This window comes from Cataglyphis hispanica, chromosome 7 (genome assembly GCF_021464435.1).
Source record: "Cataglyphis hispanica isolate Lineage 1 chromosome 7, ULB_Chis1_1.0, whole genome shotgun sequence".
Lineage (NCBI taxonomy): Eukaryota > Metazoa > Arthropoda > Insecta > Hymenoptera > Formicidae > Cataglyphis > Cataglyphis hispanica.
In genome coordinates this window covers 7994730-8012354 of record NC_065960.1, presented here as the reverse complement: position 1 = coordinate 8012354, position 17625 = coordinate 7994730, and the positions used below count along the sequence as shown (strand labels likewise).

General features: G+C 28.2%; 2 protein-coding genes across 3 annotated transcripts; one reads left to right on the top strand and one right to left on the bottom strand.

The window, feature by feature from the left end:
- The first annotated feature begins 178 nt into the window (after positions 1 to 178).
- LOC126851070 (6-phosphogluconolactonase) lies at positions 179 to 4754 on the top strand. The gene is made up of 4 exons (XM_050594656.1): positions 179 to 585; positions 1181 to 1381; positions 2360 to 2643; positions 3517 to 4754. The coding sequence occupies exons 1-4, from the start codon at positions 462 to 464 to the stop codon at positions 3625 to 3627; spliced, it is 720 nt and encodes a 239-aa protein (XP_050450613.1). The 5' UTR covers positions 179 to 461; the 3' UTR covers positions 3628 to 4754.
- A 2026-nt stretch (positions 4755 to 6780) lies between these two features.
- On the bottom strand, positions 6781 to 17606 carry LOC126851046 (calcium-binding mitochondrial carrier protein SCaMC-2). Of its 2 annotated transcripts, XM_050594608.1 has the most exons (9): positions 17140 to 17606; positions 15620 to 15746; positions 15258 to 15345; positions 14905 to 15016; positions 9909 to 10067; positions 9283 to 9543; positions 8870 to 9037; positions 8379 to 8633; positions 6781 to 7722 (listed from the first exon to the last, which is right to left on the bottom strand). In XM_050594608.1, exons 1-9 carry the CDS (start codon positions 17359 to 17361, stop codon positions 7648 to 7650), a joined length of 1467 nt encoding a protein of 488 aa, XP_050450565.1. In that variant the 5' UTR covers positions 17362 to 17606; the 3' UTR covers positions 6781 to 7647. The 2 variants fall into 2 exon arrangements, with proteins under 2 accessions (XP_050450565.1, XP_050450566.1); XM_050594609.1 differs by lacking the exons at positions 14905 to 15016; positions 15258 to 15345; positions 15620 to 15746; positions 17140 to 17606 and adding an exon at positions 12947 to 14074.
- Positions 17607 to 17625: the final 19 nt, after the last annotated feature.

The following is a 17625-nucleotide window of genomic DNA, read 5'->3' as shown; positions in this document are numbered from 1 at the left end:
TTAGCGTAGTTTCCTCAAACTAAAATGCGTTCAAAAATTCGATTCATAGGATAGAACAGCATTAATTGACCAATCAGAACAAAGAAATCTTTGTCTCTTTTATTTTGATTGGTCAATTAAACGCTACTTTACACGGATAAGATTTTTGAACGCATCTCTAATCTTCGCAAAGGCTCGAATTCCTTTGATCTGATCGGTGTCTTGTCTCGCGTTTTGGCCTCCGAAGAGGATGCAAGAGGATGTAGGGAAAGTGCGCAAAGTGTAGAAGAAACAAGTGTCAATTGTAAGACAGAACGGCAGAACGTAATCAACGTGAGTCAACGTCAACATAGGCACGTAGGCACGTAGGACGTAGGCTGTCGTGTATGCGAACCGCCGGCGCACTCGCATTTTGATAGTCACGTTCGAAAGTGGATGTACGGAATAACCTCGCACAGCTCATCCGCAGAGGAACGTACGCAATGACAGAGATAGTGGTAGCCAACGACGAGGAGCAGTTACTCTCGCGGATCTCTAATCTTGTGGCTCGCGCCGCCGATGACGCAACCTCGCGTGATGATCGAATCTTTCGATTTGGAGTATCAGGTGATAAGTGATTCCTTACAATTGTTAAAATCTTATCTTCTATTTTTCTTATCATCGCACACCTATTTAGCTCTACAATATTTCCTGTGTATTCAATTGCCGCGTTCTATAATTCTAAAAGTATATACATATATATATATATATATATATATATTACATAATTTTTATAAGAATCAGATTTCCGTTTTTGCAAGTATTTTACGCAAAAAAAATAATTCTCAGGTTTTTTTTAATTTTATCAAGGTTAAATTTTTGTATTATCACGCTTCACGAAAATGAATTTTTTGAATGTAGAATTATATATTTAATTAAATTTACAAATAAATAATCAACGAAACACTTTCATAAAATAGATTTTTGCATACCTATGACATGAGGAATTGTGCTTTAAATTTATATCGCGATTTTAATCTTGCTCTTCTCATTTTTTTTTTTTTTGTTTAATTAAGTGCTACACTTTCTATTCCCAATATAAAATTAGCATATAATTGAGACATTAGCTTTGTCATCATTTTAGAAAAAAAATTTTAGTAAAAAAGAAATTAATAAATTGATTAATCATCTTTAATTAATGACCAATTTTGTTTTATTATAGGTGGTTCAATAGTGGAATTACTGGCCAAGTCTTTGCCTAACATCGCGACTGACTGGAGCAAATGGCGCTTCTTTTTCTGCGATGAACGAGTGGTACCTCTAGAGAACTCTGATTCTAATTTTGGCCTGTATAAAAGTTGTCTTATTGGGAAATTGCCTGTCACTGAGGAGCAATTCATAACAATTGATCCAGAATTAACTGGTATGTGACCAATGATTTATTCTATATTTCTATTGAATTAATAAAGTTTCGGAAAATAAGTATCAAGCTTTAAAGACCAACCTGTGTCAGACTATGCCTGTGACGAGATCAGTCTACATATGTAAAAACTTCTTACTTTGATACAGAAACCGTTGTCAATTTATTATTCTTATTTATCCATTGCTAAATCAGTGATATTTATGAATTAAATGAAGAAATGTATAACACAAATGTATATGTTATTTTTTGAAGAATTGATTATAATAAGATTATATGCACTAGCGATGTTTGATTCTTACTTTTCGAGCGTCCTTTATAATAGATAATATATATTTTTATCTTATACAGAGTGTTCCCTAATAAGTGGGAAGTATTGAAATAGATTCAGGACATAAAAATAAGATTAACTTGAATACCAGCTAATCCATACATGAAATGCATGTCTGCTATTTCATTGTGTGCCAAGCCATAATTTTTATTTAAAAATATGTACCACTCACAAGTAACACATGTTTATATTTATAGATTTACAAGACTTAAATTTCTTTCAATCTTGTAGATAATACATAACAGATATCAAACTACTATCCAAGTATGCTATCTTAATTCTATTGGAAAATAAAACATTGTAATTCGGAAACAAGGTCATATCGGGCATGTTTATATGAACTCTTTTTCTTATTTTTGTGTCCTGAATTCACTATTGCAATACTTCTTACTTATTAGAAAACACCCTGTATAAAAATATTTCATAATTATTATTTTACTTAATATTTCTTACATACTTGCAATTATTTTAACCTTCTATCATTTTTTCAATTTTATATTTATTCAATTTTTTCAATTATATTTTTATTTACATCTATTACATGATATATTTTATTTTTTGCTTATTTTATATATTATCATACACATGCATTTATCCTCTATATATTATTATTGTTTATTTTTCATTTATTTATTTATATGTATTTCTAGTCGAGAATGCGGCGAGGGATTACATTAAAAAAATGGCCTACTTCTTCCCGCCGGACAGATTACCGAGATTCGATTGTTTGCTATTGGGCCTGGGGCAAGACGGGCATACATGCTCGCTCTTTCCGGGTCATCGGGCTCTCGACAATGAGAACATGTGGGTTACATGGGAATTGAACGCACCAAAACCACCACCTAGTAGAATCAGTCTTACCATGCCGGTCATTAATAATGCTCGCATGTGCATATTTATTGCTACCGGTGCCAGCAAGACCGAGATCGTCAAGGTAATTATTAAATTTTGTGATTAATTAATTATTCAATTAATTTTGAATTTACCTTTACAATTTTGTACATTTTGAAAACGCGAAAACAAGAAATATTTTTAGTAATTTAATGTGTGATGGCACGAGAGTAAATGACAATTAATAATAATAATAAATAAGAATTGATAGAAATATATAATAAAATATATTTAAAATAAAGATTTCTATTTTAGAAATAGAAGATACATATGTATTTTATAATTTGCGGCCAACTTTTGAATGTATATTTGGGCCTACCTTTAGAATGAGAAAGACAGTAAAAGATACAAGATAACATACATATTCATCATTCTAATATTATTCTAATATTTTAACATAGTCAATGTAGCAAATATGAATAATAAGAGAGCAAGAGATAGGAAGTGATAATTATTAAGGAACTTGGAAGTAATTAATACATAAATTTTCTTTCTATCTATACTGTGGGATCTCACTTCTGGATATCTTATTTCTAACCAGCTTCTTCTTCATTTAATTTATGAATTTCTTGGATTTGAAAATAGCACTATAGTGTCTTCTTATCATCCTACTTTCTCTTTAATCTATATTTATTTAATAAATTGATTATAAAATTATTTTTAAGACTTCTCTATTACCACTTCCATCTATATAGCCATCAGGTTCTGCGTAAAATAAACTTGTCTCCTGATTTGATTTTTCTTGTGCTGTTTTCTTACTATCCATATTTGTTGCTTGATTCTTAGATAGTCGAAGGAAGGACATGTTCCATTTGATCAAAATTACAGAATTGCCATATAAATTCGAATTGAAAGTCAAACACATATGGAATTTTAATTTTGACTATATTAAATTATTTTTTTTTATTGTTCCCAGAGGGTCTTGAAAGACAAAGAGGATTTGCCAGCCACGAGAGTAAATCCAACTGATGGCACTCTTTTTTGGCTGCTCGATCAGGAAGCAGGCAAGCTACTTAATTCAGACTGAAACACGAAATTAGCCCAAGATAAGACCGCTATATAAGATTTGCACCAATTTTATAACATTCCATACCATACATTAAGATCGTCTTGTAATTTTATTGTAAGCCTTTTTTTAGCTTGATATTTTAATACATGCTTTTTTCACTTAATTTACTATAAATTGATAGAATATTTGAATAAGCATGTGTTCCTACCAAAGGTATATAAAAATAAGCCATCATGAAAAAATCAAATAGGTAACTTTTGACTGATATTGCTCAATAATATCGTTTATATAAAAAAAATGTGTAAACTTTATTGTAAATTACTCTGCAGATTGTAAAAAGACAAAAAGAAATTTAATAAAAACAAAATTTGCATTTTCACATCAAAAAAATAAGAGCATTCAATAATAAAATTAGTAGATTTGTGTTAAAATATATAATTTAATAAACAAAAATTTACTTAAAATTTACTAAATATAAATATGTACATAACATGAAATACGAGAAAATTTAATTTAATAAGCAAATTGTTTCATTATAAACATTTGATATTTCTTCAGAGATTTTACTTCTTCAAATCATTGTGCTGTTCCAATTTTTTTAGAAGATGGGAAAGGGGGAAAAATTTACTTCATACACTCGCAAATTTTTAAGTAAAAGGGATAAATAAGAAATATATCTAAATATGGTGCCTATTTATTAGAAATTGAAAGTCATAGATTTTATAAACTAAATATATATGTATTGTAATAATATATTGCAAAACTAAAAAAGCTCAGTGCCTTTCAATAAAGCAAAATAATAATAAATTCACAATTATGTTCCAACATAATGTAATTTTGTGATAAATATTATTGCATTTATTTTAATTTGAAATAATGCAAAAAAATTGTACAATACAATTTGCGTAATTTTGATGTTAATTATCATGGAAATTTAATATTTCACTATTAGATTGTAAAAAGATCAGATTATTTCTTATTTTTTGAATCTCTGTCATTTAATTTTTCATATGTATGTAGTCTGACAATAAAATTCGTGATATATGTGCAATATACACATACCTATTGCTAAACTGGAATGCAATTCCCTATAAAGTAGTTCTTTTAAGATGCTATAAATAAATTTCAGCGTTTTTCTCCCATTTTTCAAGTTTGCAAACTTTATTGCCAGATTCATGCTTTATATTTAGACAATTTTTAACAGGTGAGTATTAAAAATTGCTTGTATTACACGCGATTATTTATTTATTTTTTTTAATTTATTCAATCTTAGAACTTTTTATATCTAATTTATATACAAGATATTCTAAAAAAAAATGTAAATAAGCAAAGAATAATAATATATTTGTTGCAAGAATTTGGAGAAAGACATAAAATCCTTTTTTAGAGAGAATTTAATTGTAGTTAAAACATAATTCTTTTAATAAATAATTTTTTATTAGAAATCTAAAAAATTATGGTATAATTTATAATTATTTGTTTAATTAAATAAACATCTAAAATAAAGATTTTTAAATTCCTTATATAATTAACAAAAAAATTTAATTTCATTTGAATGGCTACATTAAGAGACTACTAAGTCTCTTAATAGTGGCTTAAATATATAGAATTTCAAGATTCTTAACTTTTAAACAAATTTTTAATAAAAACAAATAGGACATATTATTTGCAATATATCCTATTAAATCTCAAATGTTTACGATATGAAAATAATCTCGCTATTAAATTCTCTCCATGGATAAAACAAAAAACGCATATCTCTCTTATCGCGAGCTCCGAGTTTTTTATACTTTTAAACTCTCCTGTAATAATTTAATATAACGAAATAATAATAAGCTAAATTAACTAAATAATAGGTAGTTCATTTTTTCCAAGGATATAATAAAAAGTGAACTGTGTAAATTTGCACAATCAATAATAAATATTAAAAAAATTATATATATATATATACACATCCATATCAGATCTAAATTAACATTTATATTTTTCCGAATTTTGTGAAAAATCAATTTTATATAATTTAATAATCTAGCCTTAATATTTTAATAATTTTTTGAAATTAAAAATGATTAATAAAAACTATTATTTAATATATTCTTTATATGAAAGATTTATTAAGAATTTATTAACAGAAATTTAATTTCTATTAAAAATTTCAGTTTAATTATTCAAAATCCAATTTAATTAAAAAAAAAGATTTTGTATGATTTTAATGTATATTTAATACTTTTTTATTGATCCTTGTTTCCATTAATTCCATAACATAAGACGAAATGAATTTAAAATTAAACTCAAAATTGAAATAAAATAAAATAATGTCTTTTTTATGTATAATTTATCGCTATCACTTTATCGTGTTATCCTTGAAAATAATTAAGGTATTTATCGTGCGCGAATTATCATCACTATTTTCCGAACATTCATCGATAAACAATGTATGTCCAACCGTGTACGTATTTATGATAGATATAAATACATAATATACACAATAGTTTTCATAAGTTCACAAAAATTATCTAGGAAAATGAACTATAATTATAGCAACTCATAAATATATAATATAGTAAATTCTAATGACTAATGCAATTAAATTGATGTATCTACAAAGTACCAATAATCAGATAAAATCAAGATAAAAAATGATGACTATATAATTTATAATAATATAACAATTGCGAAATTATGTAAAAAAATTTGATCCATTGAATTTTAATATTTCCCGTTTTTATAATATATATATATATATATATATATATATATTTTTTCCTTCTATTTTTTCCTTCTATTATTAGAATTTTTTTCACCATGCTTCTATGAAAACCTCAAAATATGAAATTACATTTTTAAAATTCTACAGATGAATGTTATTTTGCAAAATTTGCTTATTTCATAAAACATGCTACTTCAATAAATTAACTTATTTTACATAATTTTGCAATTATCTCATAATTTACAAGATCTTGATATAGACAAATCAAGCGAAAATTCAGTTTACAATTATATATATATCACAGTATAATTCGATCCTCCAATCTTGCAATTAAAATGAAAATCTTTAGATCGATATTATATCGCTTTTACAAATTGTAGATATAAATTTTCTGGACATTAAAGTCAGATAAGTAAAAAGAGAAATTAGTGATCTAATAAAGTAATGATCTAATACATAAATTATATTAATAATTGTATCTTTTTATTTAAAAAGGTAAAATTAAAGAAAATTGAGAAAATTAAATTCAATTAATATTTTTACTTTTAAATTAATCTTGTATAAATGTCTAGCAATTTATAAATTCCTTTTTCATTAAAATAAAATATAATTGTTTATAAGTCACTTTCCTTGTAAATTACAATAAACTTTATAATTATATCTAAATAGATAATTATAATAATATATATAATACGCAAATTCTCTTTTTTTTGTACTGACTTGAATGTTTCCATCGGTAAAATTCATTTTTATACTAAATAATAATCGAGAACTGGCCTTTCTTTCTTCGATCACTGTCATTCAAAACTTACTATTTAGTATATTCGTTTACAAATAAAAAACTATTTTTTTTACACGTGAAACATATAACTCTGCCTTATACTTACTCATCAAAATCAGACATTGTTATATATTATAGTAATAACAATATGTATGACAGTAACTGTTGAAAAAAATTGGTAATTACGATGTTATATTAGTTCACATTTATTTTTTGTATAATTAGTTCACAGTTATTTTTTGTATCATTTATTAATATTAAAATATTAAAGTATATTTAAATTTTAATAAATCATAAAAAACTGCGCCATATATAGAACGCTCGATTTATCTAAGGAATTTTTCAAGTTGGCAATAATAATAAATAAAGGTCGCATTTTTTTTACTTATCTTTTTTCTCTTCGAGATAAAACGAACGAACATGCTTAATCAAATGGCCATATATTCGCCTGTCGATGATTATTTATGTCGAACAAAAAGAGAAGAGAGAGAAGGAAAAAGAGAATAAGTTAATTAATTAATTAAATTAATCCTAGTATGCATATTCATCACGTCATGTTTACGCCCAGCGCCAGCCGAAAATACTCGTATACTAAATAGCTAATAGATGCTGCAGGTGCAACCTATGAAAAAAAAATATATATATATTTTAGTAAATAATAAGAAAATGTAATTAAAAAAATTTTTTTATCAACCTTATTTCTTTTTATTACATTATTTCTGTATGTTAAACATAGATGCCAATTAGATTTTTATATTTTTTTATGATATGAAGAGTAAGTGCAACGCAAAAAACCAATCAACATTAGCAAATCATCAATTTTTATAATATTGAATTTCGATATTTTACATTTTATTTTCTTAAGAATAAATTATACAAATATTGAAAGATATAGCACTTATTTTGCAGAAAAAATATAAAGGAACAAATGTGTATTGAAATATATAAGATTTATTAAAAAAAAATTCTAAATCTTTTTCTTTTTTTTCTTTTTTTATAGAAACTGATTGTCTTAAAATAAAGTTCATATATTGAAAAGATCGGAGTTTATATATTAAAAATATATTTATTTTTAATAAAATTTCTTTCATATAATCCTAAGAAAACGTAGATAATGTAAAAAATAAAGTTGTATCACAACATAACTCTAAGAAAGTCTAATTGAAATAAATAATTAAATTTGTGTGTATATAAACTTCAATACATTTTATCTATAAATTTAATTTAAAAAATTCTAGAAAAATTATATATATATATTTTTTTTTTATTTGATCATACCTTGAGAAAGTTGGGTGTGAGGCCGCGATACAGGCCGCGTACTCCTTCACGGTTCAGAATGTCCTTAAAAACTCCCGTCATGGTGTTGGGCGAACGATCTGGCGAAATTTCGGCTTGCAATCGCGTTCGTACCAATGCCAACGGGTACGAGCATACCTGGCCCGCTGTGCTCGACGCTGAGCCACACAATAACAGAATCCAAAACGGCGGTTGTTCCTTTTTATCGTGTGTACGTAGGTATTTATTTTTCAAGGTCTATGGAATAAATAAATCAATCGTGTACTATGAAAATTAATCCATCGAGCCAATCTTAGAAAATTTATCTTGACATCAACTCGAATTGTACCAATATTGAGTTAAATAATTGTATAAATATATATTTTGATTTCGCGCGCGCAGCGCATAAATAATGTTAATAACTATAACAATATAGTATAACAAAATCGAAAATATAACGTAAACATAAAGCATTTTTCAATATTTTAACTTACTTCGTAGACGGCTAAATCGATGCCGGCATATGGAAGTATTCCTATCAAATTAGGTATGTAGCCTCTATAGAAGGATTTTAAGCCACCTTGTTTATATATTTTTTTAGCTGCATCTAACATACCGTTAAACTCGCCCGTTTTTCGCAGCGCGAGTCTTGTTTTCAGCACCTGTAAAATTATTTGTTACATATCCTTATTCTCATTTCTCTCTTTAGAATTTATTTCATACAAATGACGCCTCTCTTTATATATTACATAACTTGTACTCTCTGCGTTTTTTCTCTGATAATCTAATATAAACTAATATAACATGATGATATACGAGTTATAGTACATAACAAATTTAGCTTCTCGCGTTTGACGTTATGAATCAATATAGCTGCAACGAGGAGTCATAAGATAATGGGATGTACCTCGAGGGGGTAAATAGCCGATTGGCTGATACCGCCAGCCACTGAGCCAGCGCAAAATCTCTCATAGAGTTTGAGCTCACACGTCTCGTTGTCCGCCTTGATAGCCCGCTTCACTTGCTCGTACGCCATAAACTTGAGCGCCATCTCCGGGCCAATCTTGAGCACGTTAATGCCATTGCCGCGCCAAAAGCTCTTATAGCCACCCTCGCGCAACATGTACATGAAGCAACTCGCGATATTGCAGTGTCGTGTGCTGTGGACCTGCAAGGACGATCGGACGAGTCTCTCGTCGTTAAAGCAAACTAGACAAATTTATTCGCTCGCTCGCTCGAAATGCTGCCATATAAGCGGATTGTTTTTTTTTAACATGTTTTTTAATATGTTTTTTTTTAACATCTAATAATAAATGTATACAATATGTGAATCAGAATTTTTTTAGAAATTATATGTTAAGTATATTAAAAATATAAATACTTTTATTTTTATACATGTATAAAATAATGTGAAATTTCGGAGAATTAATATTCGAGTATTTTTAACTTTGACCGTTATTAGAGCAATGTAAATCAGATAAATATCAAATAAAAGCTCTTTGGCAGAAATCATAATCAGCAAGTAGAACTTACCTGCAAGAAGACCTTGATGCGGTCAAGGGGAGCGGTGCAGGTACGTGATACTGCACCAGCTATCCCGCCGGATAATAAATGCCGCCACCACATTCCCGACACCATTTCATCTTTTGTGAATTCTTCGGGGATACCGATGTCCTCTCCGATGTCCATATACTATAAACAAAAACAAAATATTTATTTTCACAATTATTGAGAAAAATCAAGAGATAATTTTACCATAGATCAGACTTATCAAAAAATTCATAATTTAAAGATTATTTAAATAATCTTAATTAATAAGATATTAAATAAAATACGTACTATATAAAGCGCTATTTATACACACATTATCCAAACATGTTTGTACAAATGTGCATATTTTATTCGAGCGAAATTGTTTCACAATCTGTGATAATACAAATTTATTGATTCGTAAGCACTAATAAAGATATAAGATTAGTAAGACATATATTATTATGGAATATTAGTAACAAAGATTTAAAATTAATATCTTATATACCCTTTATTAATATAATATATTATATATAATAGTAATTAATATAATAATTTAATTGTGTAATATATATATATATATATATATATATATATATATATATATATGTATGTATATGTATATATGAATATTATAAAATCTCACACAAATAATATTTAATAATAATTTAAGAATATTAAAAATATTAAAACCGCGCATTGTAAAATATTAAAAAGTATTTTGTCACACTTTTAACTGTATTTTCATTTATTGTTCTTTATCTTTTGCACAGAATTACGCAATTTTCATTTTTGCAAGCTAAATTTTTTGCTTATTAATGTTCTCAAATGAGTGACTTTGACCTTGAACGTAATGATAAGAGTATTGTCGCGATAAACTTTTCAATTTTTAAATCTCTTTCTTGGGGACATCCTGAATGTAGATCGCTTATCTACTGCGATAAAATATCAAGTATTGCAGTGCTGTGTTTCGATGAAAATAATCTATGTATAATACAATAGAGTTATTGTATTACAACACTAATGCGTGTTTGTAATTCCAAGCCTCGTATAGGTATTGAATCTGCGTACCAACGTTCATAAAAAGAATGTTCAATTTAAATCTAAATACGATGTATTAGACCAACATAAACTTTCAATACTAGTTTTTGCGCAATAATGTACTTAAAGTATATTTTTACTACTTAAAAATTTTATTCTTCATAAATGATTTCAAACTTTACTCAGATCTTTCTTTCAAAAATTTATCACAAATTCAATTAATCACTTCATCGATCATAATCACAAAATTAATATTTTGTCTTCACTTAAATTTTTTGAAGAAAAGCAAGCAATTTGTGAATTTGCAAGCAATTGAAATTTTTGCTTTATTTCATTTTTAATTTAAATATTTGTAAAATATAATTTTATTTACATAAAAGTATTAATATGCAAATTAGAGCAACATATTAAATACACACAGACACATACACACACGCACACACATACTCGATATGACAGAAAATTATTTTTATCAAAACATTAAATATATATAAAAAAAACCATTCAATCGTCTTATTATTATAATTATTATTATTTAATAAACAAGAAGAATTAATTTTTCGTTCAATATTATCGTAATGTAATATACAAATATTTAATTTTATATAAAACACTCTTTTTCTCTCAAAAAGCAAAAAAAAGTCGAGATTGTGTCTGTCGTAATATCCATAATATGTACTTTTGAACTTTGTATCATTTACATTTTGTTAGATTTGTTTTCGCAAGCACTCTTGGATTCCGTTCAAATATATACCAGTTATATATATAGTTATATATGACATATATATTCTATTAAACTAATCATGATAAAAAGTTGAAAGACTCCTTTTATTTAATTCTTTTAAATAACAAAGATATATAGTTGCAAAGATATATGTAACTCTGCGAAATATTTTCGTCTCTGAGAATTTCTCGCCAATTTCGCAAACATAATTCGTGACGTAATAATTCGCGAAATCACAATCTGTGAGTCTGTTTGCGGGAAAAGATAACAAAATATTATATTGCAATTTATTCGATACAGTAATATAACAAATGAGACATTGCATACAAAAAGATGAATTGCGATCATCAAATAATAAAATTGATCACGAATTCAAAAGATCTTTCCAGCATGTTTTCGACTCTGGGCAATGAAGACTGGTCTGGGCCAAACAGAATCTATAGGTATAATATCCGAGGTCTATCCTTTTAGTTACATTTCTCGAGTTCAAAATAAAAGAAGCATATTGAAAACAAAACAGAAAAAAAATATGTACAAAATCTCTCATTAAACGCACTTCCTTTAAACTTCGAATCGTTTGACGATTTATATATTTGAAACCAATGACCATTTATAATTCAAAAAATTGGATGCCTCTATATTTTTCAAATATTTTTATATATAGCATATTCTATAATGTAGACTAACAATAAGATAATCATCAATTAATTAGAAAAGTTGAAAATTCGAAAACGCGAATTTTCAGATCCATATAGTTATTTATGTTTCTCGGTTTACAAAGATATATCAAAAAGTAATTAGTTAAAATCAATTCTTAATTGATTTTTATTTTCATCTTTAAATATTTTGCATGATCTTTTTTGAAGCACGTTATCCTGCCATAAGATTACTCGGGGACCGGACGTGACCTAATAACCGGGGCGCAGATGTTGTTTATCTTCCAGGACAGTCCCGGTGATACATTGAAGACAAGATCAAGACAAAAATGAGAGCAAGTGAGATAAAATAATATTTTATAAAGTCAGTTATTTTAGCTTCTAGTATCAAATAAAGCATCTTATGACAGCTATTTTATTTGAAAATAAGTGGTCTTATAACAGGAAACGCTATAATTAAAAAAAATTTTTTAAGACATAACAAGAAACAGAAATTCACATTCCAAAATCACTTTCACTTTTCATTCTGATTCATTTCGCCCATCTCAAACTTTCTTTTTCCATTTGACCATCTCAATTAGTAAACGTGCGCTCTGATTGGCTATTTGTAACATACTCACCCGTAAGAGCTCATGGTAACCCTGCAGAAATTCCTCGCACACTTGACACGCGGACAAGGTGCTATCATGTTGAAGAAATCTTGGCTTCTGTAGAGCATACATGCTACGATCGATCAGTTGTAATCGCGACTCAAATGGTCGCGGACACGCTCACATGAGATCTGCCACTGCTAGCTCACTCTGAAGTTAGTCGTATCTATGCATACGATAGTCTCTATATTTCTCTTAAATTTCTTTAATTATTTTTTCTTATCATTTTCTTCCTTTTATATTTCTTTTTCTTAGTTCCTCTTTCTACTTTCGTTCTATTTTTTTCTAATTTTGTCCCTTTTTTCCTGCTTATGGCTTTTTTCTAATATTTATCTTGCCTATTTATTTTTCTTTCCTTCTTTTTTCTTCCTATTTCTTGACAACTTTTTGCGCGATTTTACTTTATTATATTGTCTCCTTATATCTTTTATATTTTTTTTTCGTTTTATGTATAATTTATATTTTCTCTTGTCATTTTATATAAATGATATTTTCGTTTCTTCTCCTTTTTTTGTAATTAATTTATATTCAGTAATATATATTCGCCCGTCACGTGATGTCATAAATTCTTACTCTGCAAAGTCACATTCGCACACCGTTAAAGTCTGTTGCATACACACTGTGAAGTCTGTACTTTCGCGAACTTTCGAACTTTCGAACTTTCTATATAGAGAGGAGTTTGCACTGATCAAGGCTACACAAATTCTCACAAATTTTTCCCGTTCTTTTTCTTCTATATCTTTAAATCGCGTATCCATCGATTTCTGTTAAATTATTTAGAGCGATCTAGCGATTCTAAAAATCACTAAAAATGATTTAGCAATTATAAAAATCAACAGAGACACTCATCTGACAACGTGCTCATCATGTGGCCGAAGAAACTGTTTTACTAACGAAAAGAACGATCTCGTGTAGTCTTTAATAGCGCGAGAAGGGTGGACAAGCTGCGAACGCACGATTCGAACGCTCGGAATCCGATTGCGAGACTAACGAGAAACGAGCGGCGAGTGCGAGAAAAACCCGGATACGAAAATATCGCGCCCCTCCAAAACGGGGAACTTAGTTGCCCCCTTCCTGCATAACTGCTTGTTCTTTTCCTGACGTCACAGGGCGCACGTCATCGAGTAAAGACGGTCTGAGCAAAGTCAGCGACCGTTGCACGTGCCACAGCGCAAAGTTCACTCAAAATCTGATGAGAAGAGCATAGAGAAATTTTAAATGCATTTTTATACATTTTGTTTTTCGTCCATACATGTATAATTATGCAATAATGTTGCTGTTTTCTCTTTTTTCCTCATTATTCAATAATGGTTCAAAAATTAATATTAGGAAGTTTTTTCAGTAATAGTAAAATTAATATTTATACAATAATATTAATAATAATAATAATAATATGTAATGATAAAGTTATGTAGTTTTTCGAAACTTTTTTATTAAAAAATTTTGCATTTCTTAAATCATATGGAATTTATGAAAACATATTTACATAAATCTATTTAATATTTAATAATTTTAATACTTCAATAAAAAATATTTCATAAATTAAAGTTGAGAACCACTATCATGATGTAACAAATAGCTGACGTAATGTCGCGTAGTATTTCGTCAGATGTACATATCGGAAATTTGTCATAATTTAAATGGATATTCGCTTCTGCACGTTTTGCAATGTATAACCATTTACCAAGTATCAAAATATGTACATATAAACTAAATAAACATACATTTATATACGTGTATATGTGTGTATACACACATACATATATATGTTTGTGTATACGTTATACTACATGTGCATATAATACATATACATATATGTATTTAATAATTATAATTTTGTTTGTACATTTCCCCAAATTTTGGTCAGTATGTTAATAAATACTATATTCTTTCTTGTCAATAAAGCTTAAATTGTATATAGCACTCACCGTAGTGTGATGCCAATATTCAATGATGTCAAACAAGGTAGTACTTGGTGCATAGAGAAGGAAGTCCCGCCATTCATCAAAACTGATTTTGAGGCTTCCATCTTGGTCCATGCTGTGTTATATAAATAAATAATATTTCAATGTTTAAACGTTTAATATTATTTTTTTAATAATAAGGGTTTATAATATTTTTCTTAACTTTTTTAAACTTTTGAATAACAAATAGAAAAAAACATTTTTCTTTCTAAAAGCTATAAAATGTGTACATTGCACAATAAATTGTGTTTATAACTTTAATTTAGGAAACTATTAATAGACAATAGTTAGTTAATAATTATTAATATGAAAATTACCGTTGCAATAATTTTGTTGCTTCTTCTTGTGCAATTTCTATCCCCAGTTCTTTGAAAGCTCTTATCAATTCTTCCAAATCTATCTTGCCTAAAAGTAACAAAACATTAATAAAATTGTTTAATCATGTTTATAATTTTTATTATAATATACTGTAAACAGAAAAGTATATAAAGCTTTATAACTAATAATACTGTTGCTAATAATATATAATATACTTATTATAAAGTAAATTATTAATTAAACTATTTAAATATGTAAATGTTTTGATATTTTTGATTTTGATTTTTTTTTAAATTTTTCAATTCCATATTTGTACAATATTTCAGAAAATTGATCTTTAATTTATTAAATACTTGTTTACCATCTTTATTTTTATCAAGATTGGAGAACTGCAATCGTAGATTCTTCTCATGTTCACGTACATAGTGTATGAATTCAGCCAAACTGATATCGCCGCTTTTAGTACTGTCTGAGCTGGTCAAAAATTTCTACAAAGATAAAGAAATTATTTAGATATGTCCATTCTAATTTAAATGTAGAAAATGCAGCTAAGAGAAACAATGTATGAAAATCTATACATTATATTTGTACAATATTATTTTTAATCAAATTTCAGATTATTTATAATATAATATTTATAATATATAATAATATATTTAATATAATATAATATTTATAATATTTATAATATGACACTGCTTTTTTCATATTTCTTTAAAAGATATTCATTCACATCATATTTTAAATGATATTCTGTCTAATAGTTTAATTATGAAAGAATATATAATTCTCTTCATCCTTCTCTCTCTCTCTCTCTCTCTCTCTCTCACACATTTCTTTCTCATTCAATAGTCTACAGAAGATTATTCTATTAGAATTTTAATAAATAAATTTAATCAAAAAAATCTCTTTCTAAAGGAATTCTTATTTTGATTAATGCAATATAATGAAATAACATTTAGAGCAATATTTTTGAATGTATAGTCAAATTTTCTATTCTTCTAGTCTAGATCTTTGCCAAAGCAGTTGTTTTCCTCTAAATTAAAACTCTTTCACTTTTACTGTCACACATTTTCCATGTGACTATGTTGAGATTTTGAAATACTGTATGTGCTTCTCTCTGCAGCTATTAATATAAACATATCTATATAAGATTTAGATTTGTTCACAATCAGTTGTACTTTTCCTGCACTCTGTCTTTTCACTCTTTTCAAATTTCGAATGCATCTTTTATTTTAAATGCAGAAAAATGCATCTGATATCATAGAGATTCATTCTTATAGTTATATTTTTCATCAACTTCTTTTCTCTTTTTCTTTCAATAATAGTAATTAACAAATATTATAATCTAAATCTATTCTTTTTATTTGCGCTTTTGTCAATCCTGTTCTTTTTCTCTCTCTCTCTTTCTTTATATCTCTTTTCCTCTTTAACATATATCTAATTCCATAGACGGAAAGTATGCGTGTGCGCGCGCGTGACAAGCTAAAGGAATTTAGAAATTTAGATTTATAATTTATTCATTTTACACATGCACATACGGTCGCGTGCGCGCATCATGTACAACACAAGCAAAAATAATATTTGTTGCTAAAACGTAATATTGTGTTCGAAAAAGCGACTAAGATTCAGAGAAATGAAACAGAAGAGAAAAAAAATACATTAACATATAATATATACTTGGTGGTCCCCCCAAAAGTCAGAATTCCATTTCCATAAAAAACTTTCTCTCTCTCAATGGAAGAATATTACAATATATATTTTTTAAGCAACACATACACACACATAAATATATATATATATATATATATATATATATATATATATATATATATATTGCGTGTATTAGAGTATGTAGAAGAGGAATATATGCGCAAATACCTGGGCATATTGAGTGTGTACGCCGACCTCGCGTAACGCTCGAGACAAATCGAGCACGTCGATGCGTCCATTGCCGTCGAGGTCGAGCGTCTGGAACAACCGCTCCAATCGTTCCTCGTCCTGGGCCGGCAGTTCGTGCAGGTAGTGCGCTGGCGGCGGCATCGCAGCTACGCGCGCCGCCGGCGACGCGCTCACACGCGCACCGCCACTGTTCCCCGGCATATTCACCTACGTACCTACCTATCTGATTACACGCGACCTGGTTATTACGCTACGTACTACGCGAAAACCAGATAAGACGAAGGGAAGCACCTCGCAAAAGCGGAGCGAAGCCGTGTCGTGCCGCAAAGTGTAGATATGCGCGTGTATGGGTGTGTACGTGTGTGAGAGAGCGTACATGACTATGAACATCGCGCGCACGCATCAACCGCACTGCTGCTGGAAGATGTGCGCGCACGCGCAATACGCCGCTCTGACAGTTGCTAC

What these genes read in the sequence shown, in the direction of transcription:
- LOC126851046 (XM_050594608.1), bottom strand. Translation starts at nt 17,361, where the DNA reads ATGCCGGGGAACAGTGGCGGTGCGCGTGTGAGCGCGTCGCCGGCGGCG. An exon ending in TCTTGATAAAAATAAAGATG is followed by an intron (nt 15,346 to 15,619) that starts GTAAACAAGTAT and finishes TGTTACTTTTAG; the next exon opens with GCAAGATAGATTTGGAAGAA. An exon ending in AATATTGGCATCACACTACG is followed by an intron (nt 10,068 to 14,904) that starts GTGAGTGCTATA and finishes TTTTGTTTATAG; the next exon opens with TATATGGACATCGGAGAGGA.
- LOC126851070 (XM_050594656.1), top strand. Translation starts at nt 462, where the DNA reads ATGACAGAGATAGTGGTAGCCAACGACGAGGAGCAGTTACTCTCGCGG. An exon ending in CTTTCGATTTGGAGTATCAG is followed by an intron (nt 586 to 1,180) that starts GTGATAAGTGAT and finishes GTTTTATTATAG; the next exon opens with GTGGTTCAATAGTGGAATTA. An exon ending in GCAAGACCGAGATCGTCAAG is followed by an intron (nt 2,644 to 3,516) that starts GTAATTATTAAA and finishes TATTGTTCCCAG; the next exon opens with AGGGTCTTGAAAGACAAAGA.